General features: G+C 39.8%; 2 protein-coding genes across 6 annotated transcripts; both read right to left on the reverse strand.

Annotated features, from left to right (window-relative positions):
• Positions 1-2853: 2853 nt before the first annotated feature.
• Positions 2854-10100, reverse strand: LOC115737871. Of its 3 annotated transcripts, none has more exons than XM_030670259.2 (9): positions 9686-10100; positions 9112-9230; positions 7389-7557; positions 6745-6803; positions 5317-6117; positions 4948-5037; positions 3623-3916; positions 3482-3538; positions 2854-3247 (listed from the first exon to the last, which is right to left on the reverse strand). In XM_030670259.2, the coding sequence occupies exons 2-9, from the start codon at positions 9199-9201 to the stop codon at positions 3086-3088; spliced, it is 1722 nt and encodes a 573-aa protein (XP_030526119.1). In that variant the 5' UTR covers positions 9202-9230; positions 9686-10100; the 3' UTR covers positions 2854-3085. The 3 variants fall into 3 exon arrangements, with proteins under 3 accessions (XP_030526119.1, XP_030526117.1, XP_030526118.1); XM_030670257.2 differs by having other exon boundaries at positions 9112-9274; positions 9686-10098; XM_030670258.2 differs by lacking the exon at positions 4948-5037 and having other exon boundaries at positions 9112-9274.
• Positions 10101-16522: 6422 nt separating this feature from the next.
• On the reverse strand, positions 16523-18371 carry LOC115737879 (protein ELF4-LIKE 4). Of its 3 annotated transcripts, XM_048283278.1 has the most exons (3): positions 18127-18371; positions 17695-17889; positions 16523-17108 (listed from the first exon to the last, which is right to left on the reverse strand). In XM_048283278.1, the coding sequence occupies exon 3, from the start codon at positions 17067-17069 to the stop codon at positions 16737-16739; it is 333 nt and encodes a 110-aa protein (XP_048139235.1). In that variant the 5' UTR covers positions 17070-17108; positions 17695-17889; positions 18127-18371; the 3' UTR covers positions 16523-16736. The 3 variants fall into 3 exon arrangements, with proteins under 3 accessions (XP_048139235.1, XP_030526134.1, XP_048139236.1); XM_030670274.2 differs by lacking the exon at positions 17695-17889 and having other exon boundaries at positions 18127-18365; XM_048283279.1 differs by lacking the exons at positions 17695-17889; positions 18127-18371 and adding an exon at positions 17550-17657.
• Between the last annotated feature and the right edge of the window lie 295 nt (positions 18372-18666).

Below are 18666 nucleotides of genomic sequence, written 5' to 3' on the forward strand. Positions count from 1 at the left end.
AATAAATGTGTAGTAGGATAATAAACACCAGATAAAGTATAAATTGCATCATCAAAAACTTTCAAAAAATTTAAAAAAATTTTGCAAAAAACCCAATCTTGCTGGAGCAAACTAATTTCGAAAATATTTTTTGAAATAAACGCACATAATAAATTTTTATAAGCAAAAGATTGAAGAAGCAACTCGTAGGTAAAATTCAAACGAGTCGGAACATCTTTTGAAAATCTTTTTTATTTTTGTCCATGTGATTTACAAAATTTGTCCCATTCTTTCATAACTCGGAGACGACTCCATAAAAATTTAATTGCTCTTTTTATTGGGGTAAGAAAAGCCTTAAGAGTTCGTAAACCATCTTGTACACATAAAATTAAAATGTGGCAATCACATTTAATGTGAAAAAATTATCCTCCAAAAGAGGGTTTATAAATATTTTCTAACTCGGGAATGGAAGCGGTATTTAACGCAACATTATCAAAATAAACTGAAAAAAATTTATTAATCAAATTATATTCTTCTAAAACTTGCCTAATTATTCTATAAATATTATTGGCGGTATGTCTTTCATCAAACACTCGAAATGCAAGTACTCTTTTTTTAATGTTCCAATCGTCATCTATTCAATGACATGTGATACCCATATAAAAATGAATTTGCCAAGGATCACTCCAAATGTCGCTACCTATATGCACACGTCCATTGAAATCCGTAAAAAAGTTTTGAAAAACCTTTTTTTTTTTTTTTATAAACCCTAAAAAGTTCGCGTTTAAAAGTAGTTCTTGGAACAGGTTTCGCTTGCGGAGTACATGCAGTATTTATCAAAAAATTCAAACCAAAATTTTCACCAATAGTAAACGATAAATGTTCAATGCCAACATATTGAGCTAATGTTTCTTTATAAAGTTCATCACTTAAACGAAATAAATGAAAAGTGTTAGGATTGATGTACTCGGAAATTTGTTGTTGCCTGATGTTGATTCCCGTTTGCGTTGTATGTCTTTGCGTCGGATGTTGACAGTATGTTCCATAGCCGTCTCCTTTATTAAAATTGTATGATTTCGTACAATATTTACAGTTTATCTTGTACTTATCTCCTCCTATATGTAACTTGTCGAAGTGTTGCCATAAGTTGGATGTACTCTCCCGAGCGAGAGAATTCAAAGAATTTGAGAGAATTGAAAATTGAGAGAATTTGAGAGAATTAAGAGAAATTGTGACAAAAAATGAAAAGGGGGAATGGTATTTATAAAAAATTTAAGAAAAAAAAAGGGGGAGGGGGTGTAATGGCCTTTGTAATGCAACGGTCATTTTGACCGTTGAGGGGCTCTTTCCCCCCCTTTTTTTTGTGGTTCAGAACCTACCCGGAACCGCCGGTTCCGAAATTTTTTAAATCGTAACCGGCCCGTGAGGGGCCGAGCCGGTTCTTATCAACGGCCCGATTCCGGTTATTCCATGGGCCTATTCTAGGCCCAAACCAACCCGTGGCCATGTCTAGATACAAGCGTTCATTTTCTTAAAAAATATTTTTCAAATCATCTAATTCTTGCAAAACAAATGGAGCGTTAGTACTTGAATGGAGTTCGGAGAGAGCTAATCAGGTGCACTTATTATATATGAGCCCAACTCATATGGACCCTTCAATCAGATGAAGCTTAAAACAGAACTAAACTCATCTATTGGTATCCATGAGTCAGCCTTATGTGTATTGAGCGCCAGGGGTGTGCAACAAAATCGAGATCCCTCCAAATTAGACCGTACCCAACCGGTTGGTTTGGCATGGTTCCCATCGAGTACCGGCCCGGTTCACTGTTCCAATTTGCTGAAACCAACGGGTACTAACTTGATTCCCGATTTCAAGTGAAAATCACCCAACTGGACCAACCAAACCGAACTTATTTACATAATATAGATATATTTTTTTTAATTGAAGCTTAGCAATCTATGTTGTGATTCTTCAAAATTATCTCACTTAAGGTTCTCTCTTGAGATATATCTCAACATCATTGTTAAGTTTTATTCAGCATATAAACGTATATATCAACTACAAAAATTCAGAACACACATCCTTACCAAAAAAAAAAAAAATTCAGAATACACACTGTCCCTGCAGCATACAAGCATTAAGAAGTCAACCAAAAGAACAAATGGTGGGTTAGTCTACAGAGGCCTAGGAAGTATGGCAACTCATCCTCCTTTCCAAAGGCATTATGCAATGATGAAACAGAACATAAGTAATAATGGGTAGGAGCAGTTCCATGGATTCACCGAGAATCGAACTGGTAGTTTGACTCTCGGATGGATCCATGTAACAAGAGGGTGATTTGCGATTTCCCATTTTGCAAAACCGATTCCTAATGATTGATTCTCGATTTTAGGGTGAGAATTCTCCATCCTAAAACTGATCACCCTTATGGAGTGCATGTGAATGTTCTTTTTCCGAGGGTAAAAATGCGTGAGTTTTCCAAAATATTCTTTGTCTCCTCTAGGACTGACTTTGGTTGGAAATAATTTTGAGGGCATTTGATTTTTCTCTTATGAGATGCCTTTAGACCTGATTATTGTGCCTGAGGGGTAAATAGACGACGCTCGGATTCACACTCTGGTACTCAACGTGGACTAAGGTCAGAAATTAATCATCAAGAACGTTCCTGCAGAGCAGAACTAAGGTCTCCTTAAATTGGGTTTCCCAAGAGGAGAGAAATGATTATAACAGTCAGAGCACATCTATATGGCATACTAAGCCACAACAAAATAGAAGGTAAAAGCCTAGGTCTTAAGTCTCTCAAGCTTAGCCTTAGTATTTTGGCTCCCATCTTCAGACAGAATACGGATTACATGCATATCTAGCTCCGCAGCTGAACCGTTCCTGTGATCATATGCATCGATACCGCATCAGATAACAGACTCGGCGTTTCGACCCACCAGGTGAATCAGGATTACCCATCTAAATCAGGAGAGATATCAACAGTTAGATACTTACATCTGGCGATCCATCCGATTGCACCGCTCAAAGTCTGAGAACTTTGCTACTTCAGGGGGGGTTTTATTCGAAGTTAGACAAACTAAATCTCTGTTTATTTTACAATGGCTACAAGTAACCTGATCTGGTCCCATTTACACTTCCACCACAACCCACTAACTTGCTCGTGCTCAGATTTGGTGATGCCTGAGCATGCAACTCGGCTAGTTCTCTGACCCGTAACAAGATCGGAGCTGGGATCGGCATCGACACGTGTTTCCTTGGATTCATCTGGAGCATTCACACGCAAAAAAAATGAGCCATTTAATAGCTGAACTGTTTCTGGATGCAAGTAGACCAATAAATATGCCTATAGGCATGACTTGCTAGCGCTAAGCATAAAGAAAGCAGGTCATATGGTAAAACAACCTGAAAGTGGAAACATAGAAAGCGAACCCAAGTCCCCAATCTCACATCCATGTGAGATATTTGGTAAGACATGGAGAAAAAAAAGAAATTGCTTACCACTTTATCTGTAGGTGCTGGTGCAAAGCTAGCCTTCAGCAAGTTTCTCCATTTGTCCTGGAGAACACATTCTAGTCTTAAGGGAACAAAAAAGGAGTACGCTAATTTTTAAACCAGACAAAAGGGTAGTTAATGAAATACCTTAAGATCTACAGAGGTACGGTATGAATAGGATGCAAAGGCAAGCCTTTTGATCTCAGACCACCTCCCAGCTCCATACCTTGAAACGCCTTCTACTAGTCTCATCACTTCTGCAAGAGTCCAAGCTCGATGATGTTTCCTTCGTATTCCACCTTTTGCCGTTGGCACAGTAACTATATTGTCTTCTGATGCATCATCATCCAATGAATCTCCATGCTTCGCCTCAAGATTCTGCTCAGGCTCAACTTTATCAATGGCCAAGCATTGGTTATCTTTCTCCACCAACTCAATACCCTGAATCAGCCCAGTAAGAATCAAACTAGTGCATTTAACCAATTGGACCTATAATTCTTCAAAAATCAAAACCAAGATATGATCAGATAATCTCAACAAACAAATGGCACGAAAAGACTAATGAAAGACTGCCAAAGTAAAAGATTTGCAACTCAAAAGGCCCTTCTCATTCACCTTATTGAACCAAGAGAAACAGAACCACAATTTACAGACTGAACATTAATCTTACTACAGATAGAAGAATCCAAAATTCTCCGAACTAGTTTCCTCAAGTGAATAAATCCTCTCACAAAAAGTTTCTGAGTCCCCTGGCCATAAAAATTCCAAGGAAACAAGAACATGAAGAACACTGACGTGTTAAATCTCAGGAGATTGTCTACTGGTCACACTTCCATTTTCCATTATTCTCTTACTATGCACCTCCAGCAATGTCAAATGTTTGTAACTATGACTTCTACCACCTTAATGTGAGGGTAACCACAGCCAAGACAGACTAAGACTCTGCATCTCATTTAATGATGCTCGAGAATAACATGCGAAGTTCTATGTATAAACATACTCTTCGAGCAAAGCTATGACAAAGATTCATGCATCTTTTTGGTATTATTAACCTCCTGATCTCCTCTTCTAGCTCGACCCTAGACCCATTTTCTGTGTTGATATTAAAAGTCCAGAAGTTGAAGATGGGGAAAAAAATTAAAGAATTGTATCAGCAGTGCCAGCTTCCTTCTCACATATTGAGTCAAGCTCCCGGGTTTTGCCACAGGAACTACTCCATTACTGTTCCAAATTGAAACACGAACTCCACGCAGATGAGCGTGAAGTTAAATGTTCTCACACAGATGAGCAACAAATACATTGGAACATGAAGTTACACGATCTCATGCAGATACAACATCTACAACCAAAATCCACATAGAAAGAATCACTCAGGGATTGAGTAACAAAAAATCTACTTCTCCAGATGAAATACTCGAAGTCCATATACAAGATTTCAATCCATAAAATGAAAACAAAAAGTCTAATCTTACTTGGTTTTGTATCTTTTTAGGATCAGAACTGGTTCCAAGAGTCTTGCTCACTGATTTCCCAGCCATGCCCCCACTACTATGATAAAATCCCTACCGAGTACAGGCAAAAGAAGCATCAATTAGAGTTATTTCACTCCCTGATAATTGCTCCATGCAAATGATAAGACAAGATAGTAAAAGGTTTCCACTCGAAGATAATACACATCACTTCCTCTTGTAAGCGTTGACTTTTACTCTTATTTTTGTACATAGTCACATGAAATGTAATTCTACAAAGAAATCACACACGAACAGATAAATTATTAAGTGTATGATCCCAAAGTATCAAGCTTTGACTGTAACTTAAAAGAATAAGAGTCCGCTAATTACCACAAGAGCCATAATATCTTTACGGGGACGGCTTCTTCTGACCCGAGAAACACATGGGACCCGTAGACCGGCTACAGAATCCAGCCTTGTGAAATAAGTTCTACTATCAGGAGAGACGTTTTTGGCAGGTCTAGCACAGGATTTTGGACAATCCCTTCCACAGCTTTTAGCTGGAGTTATTGACCTCCCAGTATGCTCATGATGTTCAACTTCAGAAAGTTCTTCGATATACCTTTTTGTAGGCTTCCGTAATCTCTTGACAGTTTTCTGCTCCTGATTTAGAACTTCTGGCAGAGAATCCTCAATATACTCACAGTTTAATCTTTTTCCAGAAATTATTTGACAATCTTCCGACTGCTTTTTCTGAGAAATGTCCGAGTCTGTCTGTTGGTCATCTATTGCCACAACATCCTGATCAGTTGCAACAGCACAATTAACATTGTTGGAGTTTTCTTCTTCACCAAGTTTCAGTATCTGGTTATCTTTAATGACAAAACTTGTACTTGGAATATCACAACAGTTGGTCAATCCCATGGCAATTCTTCTTTTCAGCCACGTCTTGTCTTTGACAGTAGTCACTCGCCCAAAGGTAGCCCTAAAAGTTTCATGTAGTTCTCTGATAGATAGATGATCTAGGCAAATTTCTCCCTTTAATTTCGAAAAATCAGGCAGCAAGCTGGTAGCAGCACATGACAACTCACTTTCTCTCATTTGATCTGGAGATTTTGAGCATTCTGCAGCGTCTACAGATTGTTTCATCTGATCGATGTCCGAACTAGGAGCTACAGGAGCAGCAGTTTCCTGCATTCAAATACCAAATAGGAGCTTATAATCAATAGCAAGTAAATTATATCCTTACGAAAATATAGGGTGCCCAATTTCAGTTTTGTGGAAGAACATAGACTGTAGTCAAGTAACCACAAACACGAATCCAACTACACCTACTCGGAAAAACAGGGGTTGTTACACATTCAGAGAAATACGATTCACAAGCAAACCCACAACTACTAGAGCCCACCCAATGACATACATTTATATGCTGTCGACAGAATAATTATCATTCTACTAGTACATAAACTGTATTTGCTCAACGAGCACAATGAGATTATATAAGAAGCTCAGTAGTAGCCTAAACTTGCAAACAATCACATTCAGTATCATACAGCTGTATTTAACACTACCATTCCGGCTGTCACATCAACCATTTGCTATGAAAAAGGCATCACACACTATGAAATGGAACTAGAGGTAACATCTGGAATATATGATGATCATTAGCCATCTCAAATAACTAGTATCATACTTCGGGAGGATAGAAAAAATAACACTAACATATTAAAGTCACTTAGTAGTATTTCACTGCTCCCTCCAGTTTCTATTTGCGCAATCTGCAAATGAAGAAAAGGAAAAATTCAAATGAATCAGCACCTGAGTCGGTGCTTCCAAATTCTCTGCATCAGCATACACATCCTCAAACTTGGAAAAACCTGGGAAAACAACCAGTGAGGTGGAATAGAACCAACTGTATATGCCACAAACATTATTTTCTGATACTAGTATCCAATCATGTCTAACTAGAAATCTGACAAGGATGTTAACTGTCCAGTAAGTTGCAGAGCCCACATTAAGAAAAACAACTGCGCTTTAAGAGAGTTACATGCCATTCTAAACTTCAGGTTTAGAAAATAAGCAAAGAGCGAACTGATACTCCTCTGAACGAAAAAGAAAAAAATGAATGAAAAATGAAATTCTTTTATTTGCTGACATCACGAATGTCAAACCAAAAAGCAGAAGAAAAGCAAGAAGGTCGAATGAAGCTTCCATATTCAGTGAAATTGACTAATTCAATGCACAATGAGTACATGGGGAAGAAAAGGATGAAGGGAATTACAAACAGATATTCAGGCACTAGACACACAATTTTTCCTTTTTAAATCATGAAGGGCATGATCATCTTTTAAAGTATTTTCATGAGCTGCAAAGAAGCAATGGCAGTTTTGATGCCAGAAAGGTCTTCGACACTGTGTTGACTGTGCTGGTGGTGAAGACAGTATAAACAAACGGCTCCGAACCTGACAGCTCTGACAGAGATTTGCCAGAGGAAGAATCGTCAATGGAAATTCCCACGGCCTGCCCAGACTCTGCAACAATATGCATTTCACTGTTGTCGTCTTTGAGCAGATCCACAACCTCCATGATTTCATCATCTGTTGCAGGCACTAGTCTCCCATCACCTTCCACCTAAGACCAAGTAAACTAGTGATAAGAATGAACTGAAAGAAAGGTTAAGTTGGCAATGCAATAGAGAAATGAAAATCTTTGCAAAAGATTTGGTGAGAGCTACACAACATGATACCCACACAAGGTAATCTTGTTCCACCTTCTGTCTTCCATCAAAAGGAATCGCATAGTGGACAAAGAAAGCCAAATATACTCCATAGAGGTCACCAGCGTGCCTACCATTGAAAATTTTGCCTACAAATTATGGTCGGGATTACTAAAATTATCCCAATTGAACAACTTCCCACAGTTTCTGATTAATCTCATGGATTATGCAATTTTAAGTTTGTGCAGAACCAGATTGATATGCTTCATTCAATTCCTAAAACGAAGTCCAATGAAACTTTTAAAAGGCCAGGTTAGGCATATCCTTGATTAGATACCTGACAACCATTAAAGATAATAAGGTGAAAGCAGAAGACGTTTTGCTGCGCAAGATAAACAATGGGAAGAAAAGTACAAATCTCCACATTTAATTTACCAGGCAGAAAATTCACTCTGTTAGTTCACTGGATGATTTTGGTTTGAAAAGACGAAAAAGAATTCTTTTAATTCAATATTGAAATGCCCACGGATGACTCTGTATGGCATCTTTATTTCATGTCCGAATCTGTAATTGACGATATGTGGATTACAGTTCACAAAGATAAGACAGAAAATTTACTTTGAAAGCAAATGAAAAGCGAAGCAACCAAAAACTACATTCTAGTCAGTTTTGATTGTTGGTTTCTTAACTTCTGTCTAATGTGGTTCTGGTTTGATAATTCCTCTAAACATAAATGGCTGGTCAGTGTTGGCAGATCAGAGATACTATTGGCAATTACCACCATTATAAACCAAATATGACGATGGTCTTATCCTCAGTATATCGGTCATGGATGGTAGCAACAAAATTTCATTGACCAAGCATCCATTCAAATGTCTACTTCGAATGCATAGCCATTCGCTCCTCCAGTTTAGGAAAGAAAAACTAAATTTTCAGCATATAATTGCTACTTTTTCATGGAATGTCAGTATTAGCCTTCTAAATCAACTATACCAACTTCCATTCACGAATACGATAAACTTTAACCTGAAAAGGGATGTCAAACATTAATCCAAGATAACAGCTGTAGATAACAATCTAAGCCAGAATATAAAAAAAGCCAATAAGAGGCCAGCTTTGCTACATTGAATTACATTTTATTTCTATGGATTACAAAAATTAATCAAAGGTCATTGCTTTTGTGTCCCCAACTACTTCAGCAGACATGGAATGTCTACTAAGAGTTGACAAGTTCAGCTAGTTACTGCATTGTGATGGCATATACTCCTAGCACAGCATGTCTATGACTCTACTTAGCATTTCCATCTAAGACATCCGAGAGAGTACCAGACAATGTAACATTACCGCAGGCATTGGCACAATCAAATCGGTCACATAATCAAACACAATACCCAAACACCAAGTGCAGCCACAAATATGATAACTTGTTGAAAAATTATAAATATGAGGATGGCAAGGAGATCAATTACCCGGACGAGCTTATAGACGACTGGGTCTGAAATCTGCTTTGTGGGTGAATTCGAGGGGGTCGTCTTCTCAACCCGGCCATCCTCGAACATGGCTTCATCAACCCCCTCAGCTCCGGCCACTGTTTCCATGGAAAATCCACCACATGCAACTCAAATATACTAACTGAAAGCTCAAAAATTACCAAAGAAGAAAAAGTAAGAACATTTCCCCTCAAAGTTCACAAATTCAAGACAGAAACTTAGCTATTAAAATCATCCTCCTCTGCCGAACACAGAAATCTCTCCCATGCATCAAACTCAATTAATTCCGCCCCTGATCATCAATTCAAGTAATCGCTAAAAACCCACGTCAAATTAACAGCACGAACAACCCATCATCAACGCCTTCAACAGATAAGGAAAACATGCACGAGCCTCCTCACATACATTGCAAGATCGAATCCGCAACACAACCAAGTCAAATCCAGGTAAGCGAAAGCGAAACCCACGCGAAGCATCAATCGACACACGCCAGTTCAATTGGACTAAGAAATGACTGTCATTCAATTGTGGAGCCAGAGAACTCCGAACTCACCATAGGAGGCACCGGCGTCACTGCGGGGGCTGACCGAGCTCGACTCAGCCACTGAAGACTGAGGGAAACCACCGAAAGAAACTGAGTTGGTGACTCGGGGGGCGCGTTCACGCGGAGAGGGGAGAGAGACAGAGAGAGAAAAGACTTGATTGACAAGGAAATGGAATTTGCCGGGAGATATATGGCGACCCTTTTTCCCTCTTCGCTGTTTCGGGCTTTCCCTTTCACTCCTTTCTTTCTTTCTTTCTTTTTTCACCTTCTTTTCTTGTTGTGTTTGGTTCTTGCTTTTAGAGTACGCTGAGTCTATCGTCGCGCACGCTTCCGGACTCGAACCGTCTCTGAGCTGCAGTTTATTGTTTCGGTTGGAATCCGCATTAGTTGGGTGTGGCCTTGTTACGAACTGCGAAGTCAATCATCAGGTCTTCGTTCGCTTTCCCCATTTTGACAGTCTTTAACTAGTTTTTCAACCCAAAAAAAAAAATTGTTCAAATGATATGACCATCGCTCGGACTTGCCTCAGCGGCCATAACAGAGCAAGATTTCTCAACCAGCACCAACACAACGTGACTAGTAAATTAGAAATATGATAGAACAGGAAAGGAAAAAAAAAAAAAACCGAGTTCACATGAGGGTTTTGGATGAAACTGTTGTCCAAACTCGGCTCAAAATCGATCGAGCGAATGGGGGCATCGATGGCCCCCGCAAATTGCCGGCTAAGATTATCCCAAATTGCCAACTAATAACACTGGTTTTAGTTTTACATAGACCGGATACATACACTATCGAGCATTGACGCCGAGAGCGGATAACGCAACAATAGGGTTCGGGACACCATATCGAGCATTGACGCCGAGAGCGGATAACGCAACAATAGGGTTCGGGACACCATAAAAGTTTTCTCCTTGTCGGTACGAGGCTAAACTAGGATGATCAGATCAAGCTAAGAGATGCAAGAAACAAGTTCAGGAGAACCAGGCAAAAGAAGAAAACAGGGACCGTGCATTGAAATTAGCTCTAGCAATAGCCATCACTATGAGGTGTTCACAGACTCTTTTTTTTTTCGGTCAGATAGGTGTTCAGAGACTTTAGCCATCAGTTAAACTGCCGTTGTGAATGCAGCAGATCTCATACAACCCATTCTGCAATTAAAACCCAAAGCAGCCTCTCGCCAGCGATCATGCCAAACAAGTGCACCGGGCTCGAAGTTAAGATTTTCCCGTTGCGGGGAGGATGTCGCCTTTGCCGAGCCCACGGTCTCGCGGACTTGCTCCGCCCGTGACTCCATCTTCGAATATCACACACCCCCTTGGCCCGTGGACCCTCCGATTCTCTGCTCGCAGTAAGCTGCGGGAAGCAACAAACGTGGTTAATGTTCAGTGTCTTGTCTCTGCAGCAGAAAGCTGTACGCCTGGTTAACAACATATTAGTAAATGATGGCGGATGCAGAGTAAGACTGAGAAATTTCCGGCAAAATAACCACCAGAAAATTGCAACACGAAAAGAATTTAGAATGGCCATTGGGCAAATCATCAAAGTTCCAGCATCTCCGGATGATTCCTAGGCCTCAAGTTACTTCATTTGTGACCGATTATCAGCACAGAAAGATTATCTTGGACGGAAGTTGCAACCGGTTCTCAACTACCCTTAGAAAATTGAAGGGATCAAAGCCGTGCTACTCGAGCAAAATTCACAGAGGCGGTTGCTACGTCGCGATAAACAACGAACAGAACTCATGAGTACGATGTGGGAGCTACCGAACTCCGAGAACTGAATGAGCCGTTCAGAGAGACTAACTAACTCCCATCGAATCAATGTGAGCATTCTTGATATCCTCTCAACCATAGTCACTAGGGAAGAGAGGACTTAAATTATGAATGCTAAAGACTAGACTTCTCAGCGAAAACGCACCCACTTCAAATCACCAAAAGAAGAAATCACGATGTTCATATTTAACTCCTTACTCTAAATAAAGGTCTCCAGTTTAGATCCATGCTAGACGGAAACTAGATCCTGACATAATGCACGAATTCGCCTCGCTAAAGTTCATCTTCCACTTGGAAACTATGAGCTACACGCTCCTCATTCGTCTCTAGATCCATCTCTTTTCTCCATCGGGATCTCAGTCCGATCCGCGTTCAAACAAAAGTTCCGTCTTTTACAGTTGCAGGGGAGCAAAACCTCCAGCTACAGATCATCGATCCGTTCCTTACTCTCCTGATTCCACCGAATTTCCATCAGCCACGCGCGCAAGCAGTCGAAACATTTACGAGGTGGAAAAAGAAGAAGCATCATCGATCTCCAATTCCAATTCGGATCAAACTAGACAAAAGCGAAGAGGGTCACCGAACTGCAACAAATGAAGGCAAAATGGTACGACGAACGGGACCATGACAACTCAGAGATTCGAGCTGTACTCGCTCATCGTGGCCACAAATCGGCCGACGAAGGCTCCGCCGGACTGCAAGAACAGAGAGGGCGTGGCGAGCAATTGCAGGCGCGAGGCCATGATTAGGAATCAGAGAGTGAAAGAAAGGGAAAAGCTCGAGAGTCGAGAGGATTGGGATGGAAGAGCGAGGGTTTGTGGTGGAAATTGGCAGGTGGGAGTCTGGGAGAATCAGATGATGTCTAACGAGAATCCGAGGAGATTGGATTGGCCGGAGACTTCGGTTCGATTCGGTTCGACCCGTTTCTTTAGCCAAAAATAAACCATTAGAAATTTTTTTTTTTAAAAGCGAGTATTCACATTGGTTGAAATAATTAATTAATAAAATTCAAGTCAAATTATTATCGCGGACTGTGATTTTTTTTTTCCGTTTATTCATTTATGTAAAGCAAAATAAAAAATCAATTTTCTAAAAATTATTTTTTTAAATCATTCATTTTTCGCCAACAAAACGGAATATCGATTCATTATTTTTAGACCTGTGGAGTCATTGATATATGTAAGATATTATTGATCGATCATCATTAATAGCATTGTACACAATAATTTATTGCTTATAAATAGGCCCACATACTTTTCACTATACACAAATTTCAATTTATGTTTTCCACTCCATTGCTCTCAATCATAGATTCAATCAATTTGGACTGTGGTTAACATAGATTTTGCGTGATTGATTGGTTTTTTTTTATTATAGTTTTGAGTAATCCAATTTTCGCATCATGTGATAACTTCGAGATCAGTGAGAATACAAACTGATCGATCGAGGAAGACCAAATATCACGAGGAGTGAGCAGCGGAATTGCACCGAATCGGTCGGGTCGTGAATGGACGCTAAGTTGGAATAAACAAGTCTTTCTCTTTAAGTAGGATATGTTTTGTGTCGCGATTATGTCGGATGACAGGTACGTGTGGAAAAAAAAAATGTAGCACTGTCGGCAGAAAGCCAGCGCTGCATGCGCGAAAAAAGGACAAAAGATTGTTCATTTGTTGACCATTTTATATGGTCCTCGGTAACAAAAAAGCGACTAGTAAATTTATCATCTAGTAAAATGTTGGGTAAGTTACCGGTTCTTGCATTATATTCTTGACGTTTTCTAAATTATTTATGAATTTCCAAGAATGTCATAGACTGTGGACTTCTTTTGCATAACTTCCCAAACGTTGATATTATCCAGCTTTTATATGAAATAACTGATCCTCATTATGACCCCAAAAAAAAAATATTGATCCTAATTCAGTGAGTTATAATTTGCCTTTAATTAAGTTAATTATAGATAGCCGGAGATAAGGACATTATAAGTACCGCAATCGTGGTACGACGCTCACTTTTAATGCCGTAGCCGTTTCTTTTCCGATCACTTGAATGTTGTGGCTTCTAAAAAATGTTCATTTGATTGCTACAAGTTTCAATTAACCACTTAAGTGCCACATTTTTCAGAAAAAGGTTCACCCAAGTGTTGTAAATCCGGCGTGGCATGGTACTTGCGGTGAATATTTTTTAAAAATTAATATAACTTAAGTGATCGATTGAAGAGCTATGTGGCACTCAACCGATTGGAAAAAAAAGTCATGGCATTGAAGTGAGTATCGTACGAAAGTCGTGGCACTCAAGTGATAAAAAAAAACTATGGTACTAAAGAAAGGTCTCTGCACAGTCATTTGAAAGTTATAACACTTGTGATGTCGTTATCCCTAGATAATTGTATTTTATTCCGAGTTACTTCTAATGTTTATTTGGTCAATTCTAAATTGGCCTCTTTTCCTAATGACGTGTCACGTGATCGGCTTTATTTGAGACACTCAGCAGCTATCATCTCTTATGAAAGTAATAACTAGTTTTACATCATCCGCTCTCGTTTGATCACTAATTAGCATTGATTAGGTCGTCTCCAAGTAATCAACCTCTCTAAAAACTTACCAACTTTTATTGAATTCACCATCTCTTGCATGAAGTTACTAATTACATGTGAATTACTTATCAAGTTCTTTTTAATAAATTTAGCAACGAGATTAACAATTCACATTTGCGCCACGTTTCATTTAATCGATTTCAAATTACCAACTTAAAAGAATGATATGTGCCATGATGGTTGGGAAGGAATGGGAAACTTTTTGGTTACAAACAAATGCGGGGCATTTCGAGAGACCAATTCTCCGTCCTTACAAGTCGTACCACCACGTTCTTACAATCCCTATACAAAGTGTCAAATCACCAGCACGATCACAAATAAAAAATTTCGAAATGACTATATAACATGATGTTTTTTCCAAAGAAATTGCAATAGAATAAACTCGAATATGACATGATGTCACATAAGGGTATCTCGAGGAGATATCTGTGGAAAAACCCGGATGCCTATCTTAGTACCCCTAGAGTTGTAAATGTGGAGCACTAGATTGGCAAGTTGCACCGAGGATTCGTAAGTTAGTGAGCATCCGAAAGCGGAGCGGAAGTAAAATTCCCTAAAGTCAATCCATGAACAAAGAAGAACGAAAGAAAAAAAGTCTCCAACGCCGGTCACTTTCGACAAAGAAGCATCGAGTCCCGACTTTCCTTCCCGTCACTCTCTCCACGCAATGCCTAGCTTCTTACATGTTACATGTGTTCCTGCTTTTCACACGTTCTTCCATGGATGAAGATTTCAGGTGGTCCAAACAAAGATCTCGGAAAGTCGTCGTCCCACAGATTCCATACACCCCATGAAGCAGGCAACACAGAGAAATAACTCCCACATTTTAAGTACGCTGAAACATGCGACATTGTAATAGTTCATGCCCTGACCAGATTCAGGTAATTCGTGCTTTCCCTACAAGTTCTCCGGTTAAGAGGCAGGTAACGGTACGATTGAAAAAGGGACCATCCGTCGATACATCCCTGTGAAAGATTTTCCCGGATGGAAATGTTCCTTACAAGCTCCGGTTCCTCCGGACTTCTTGAACGCTTGTGCCAATCAATCACGTCAACAATTCAAATCAAGCTGCCTAGATGAGAGCGCAGTTTGCGGCGTTGTTTGACAATACCAGAAGCTTCTGGTGCACAATAGACTGAGATATTTGAATTCACGTGGTGAAATAATATTCTAATCTACCATCTTATGCCACCCGATTGCACAAAAGAACGTATATCCTGTGCTCACATGTTTCCAGTTCTTTGATTGAAAGTATTTGAAATCTCTTTGGCTTCCAACAACACCAGAAACATCGCATAATGTGACCGTGGCCAAGAATACGTTTAGTAAGCTTCCAACACAAAACTTTGCGTTGTCTGACCCATCACATGATTGCACCGTAGAAACCAAAAGGTTTAACAGCATACAGCTTTTTCCCACCAATAAAAAGCAACTTAGCCTATCAAGGAATATGCGAGCATCAAATCACACATCTGTAGAGATGCGATCAGACATGCATTCAGGCAGTCGGAGATCAATAGCACGAAGTCACAGATAGTCTTAACAGACAAATTCAGATGACTATCTTCCACGAACTCAACAGCTTAACAAGTATGCCAACTTTGAAAAAGACACTACCCGTTATGACATTCATTATAATGGTCTTCCACCCACTTCTGCGTAAATGCAAGTTAAATTGAATAGAGTAAATGAATTTCTGGTAAATTTCATCCCATGATCACCTGCAAGCTCTTCCTTACATGCTATCTAATCTGGAGGACAATTCAGCATACAAGAAACATTTTACCCCATCCCTACAGCTAACAAATAGGTCTACTACTCGAAGAAAACTGAGGAGCAGTTAAAAGAATATTGAAAATAGTCAAACTGAAATACAACTAAAGCAAATGCGCAAACAAGAAAACTGTGTCCCTGCTAAATGAGACAAAATTCAAGACAAAGGGTAACCACGGGCAAAATGAGAATCTAACATACGGCACACAACTCAAGCTAAGCTTCTGTTTTTAAGCCAAAGCGTCTTCTTAAAGCATCTTCAACAAAGGGCTTAAGGAATTCCAAACCAATACGGGGAGTGCATGTTTAACACAAGCCAAGACATATACAGGGCTGAAGGGATCATGCACACACAAAGTGGAAAAGAAAGAAAGCCAGGCCTAGGTCAGACGAACATCATAGACCAAAACCATTCCTGTAACCATCAATCAGCATATTCATGTCATGGGGATTTCATTTCACACGAGGAAAAGAAGGTTGACAATTCAGATCCATCTCTCATAGCAACCAAACTAATAGAGAAGTGGTCAAGATCAGTCAAGTCTTCACAACCAGAGTAAAAAATCCTCCAGCACCACGCTTCATCTTTAAGCCCAAGCCCATGTGTAACCCACACCGAAGTCTCGGCCAATATGTGATCCAAGCCCGATATCTTACAATTAGGAAAATAACATAAAACTCAAGACTGGCCAGTCAAAATTGGAAGAATTGATATGAACCTCCATAAGATGAGTTTTACTGATTACAATTACAGATTTGCATGACTGTCATGTTTTTATTCAAGTAATGACAGGTGAAGAAAGAGAAAGAGCCTACTGTACTAGTGGATAAAACAATCCAATATTTTGATGCATCCTTCCCTGTTCATCGCATGGTCTATTCTATGGTAAAGATTAAATGAGGGGAATCCTTCCTTCATTAGTTACCCAGATCTAATTCTCTTCGGAACGGATTTACCATCTGATCTAGATTCCCCCTCGGAGGAAGCTTCCACAGACCTAGTAAATGACCTGGAAAGATCAGCATAGAGATCTACCACTCTTCTGATATTGTTATTCAGCTCTCTAATCAGACCTACATTCCTGCTCAAGTTATCCGGGATCTTCGACTCGTGATTTAGGTTAATCTCATTGATCAGTAACCTATTCTGATCCAATATGCCCTGAACCTGCAGAAAGCTCTTTTGGAACATCTGCAACGTCTTGGCATCGACTGCTGTTCCATTACTGATGCCCGAAAAAATGTCACCTTCCATTTCAGTTGTTCTCAAACTGGATCAAATTTACAACAAGACCTGAAACAAAGATGATATGAAGAGTAAGAGCACTAAAACGAAAAACCCTCGAAGCAAAGCAAAAGTCGCAGTCTCAAGCCCCAAATATGGATACAGATGAAGTCCTCAACCATTATGTAGATGCTGAAAAAGTCGTAAATCCAAGAAATATATTAAATCTTCCCTATGCCAAACCACAATAAGAGAAGCTTTTATGGCTCTTTCCTACTTTTATAAGTCCTGCAATTCGGCTGCTATCTTAATTCCATCCATCCATTTGCCAGAAAATCAATGGTAAATAAGGGAAGGCAAGACAGATGATCTAATGAACTCGAATGACTTCAACTTTTCTGCTTCCTTGCTGTACAGAAAATGACTCAAATAAAAGACAAATCCGACTTGATAAAAGCGGACACAAAAGCCTCTAAGCAATTGACACCAATGCCCAAGAAAGAAAATTAACAGCTTTAAAGTGAAAGATTGCATTTTTCTGCTCTCATGTCCCATTTTCCTTCAGAATTAACATAAAGGGTAGAAAAAGAAAAGGTGTTACGAGGCAAAAAGAAAGGGGGAAAAAAACGAAAAGTCGAGGCCTGCGAAGCATAACCGCTTTATTTCTCCTTAGTTTATAGACATCGCCACCCAAAGGAACCTTCCAACTATTTTCTCTTAGAAACCATGCCAAGCCCTTTTCTCAGAGAGACGAATTTTCAGTAGCCATAGATCCCCCAGAAAAGGCAAGTCATCATCACGCTTGACGAACTCCTAAAGACACCGATACCCCTACGAAACTAGCGACGACCTGCAGTTCCGAAATTGGGTATTCACGAAGATCGCGACGACGTAGACCAAGATAATCAGCAGCCACGAGACATCACAAGACAAAACCGCGTAGCTTGCGAAACAGGGGAAAACAAAAGAAAGATCTTGTGCGGTCGAGCTCATCAGCCGAGAGAACACAGAGCAGCACCGCAGCAGTACGAGGCGAAGAGTAGCGACGAATGAGATTGGATTCCACGACGCCAGTTTGCTTGCTTACCTCGATAACCGCGCCCTCGTAGCCCCGCGACATTGTCGGTGGCGATTTGAGCAGAGGGGAAAATCGATGTATCGATAGGCCTTGCGGATTTTCCCGAGAAAGAGAAAGAGAAAGAGAAAGAGAAAGGAGAAGTGGGTGTGAAATCAAACGCAGGGTCAGAAATCCACGAAAGGAACGTGTAGAGAGAGAGAGAGAGAGAGGGGCAAGATTTCTTCGACCCTCGCTCGTTTTGGTCGGAGAGCGAAATCCGCTGTTTTGGAGTACTTTGCTCTTTTTAGCCCATTTTGCACCGTCAGCAATATTAGGAGGATTTTACTTGTCCCCTTTGGTTTCTCGATAAAAACGAGACAGTTCTGAAAATTTTCTATCTTCTAAAGAAATAGTATTGTTTTCGATATTTGATTGAAATTTGAAAATGAACCGAAAATCTCGTTTTTCTAAATAAACATTCGCTATTTTGAGTGCTAGTGATTTGGACATGAGAAATCGGGAAATCAAGCATAGTCATCGAAGTCCCGGACCCAAATTCCTAACTCTCGA

The sequence above is a fragment of the Rhodamnia argentea genome, chromosome 8 (genome assembly GCF_020921035.1).
Source record: "Rhodamnia argentea isolate NSW1041297 chromosome 8, ASM2092103v1, whole genome shotgun sequence".
Lineage (NCBI taxonomy): Eukaryota > Viridiplantae > Streptophyta > Magnoliopsida > Myrtales > Myrtaceae > Rhodamnia > Rhodamnia argentea.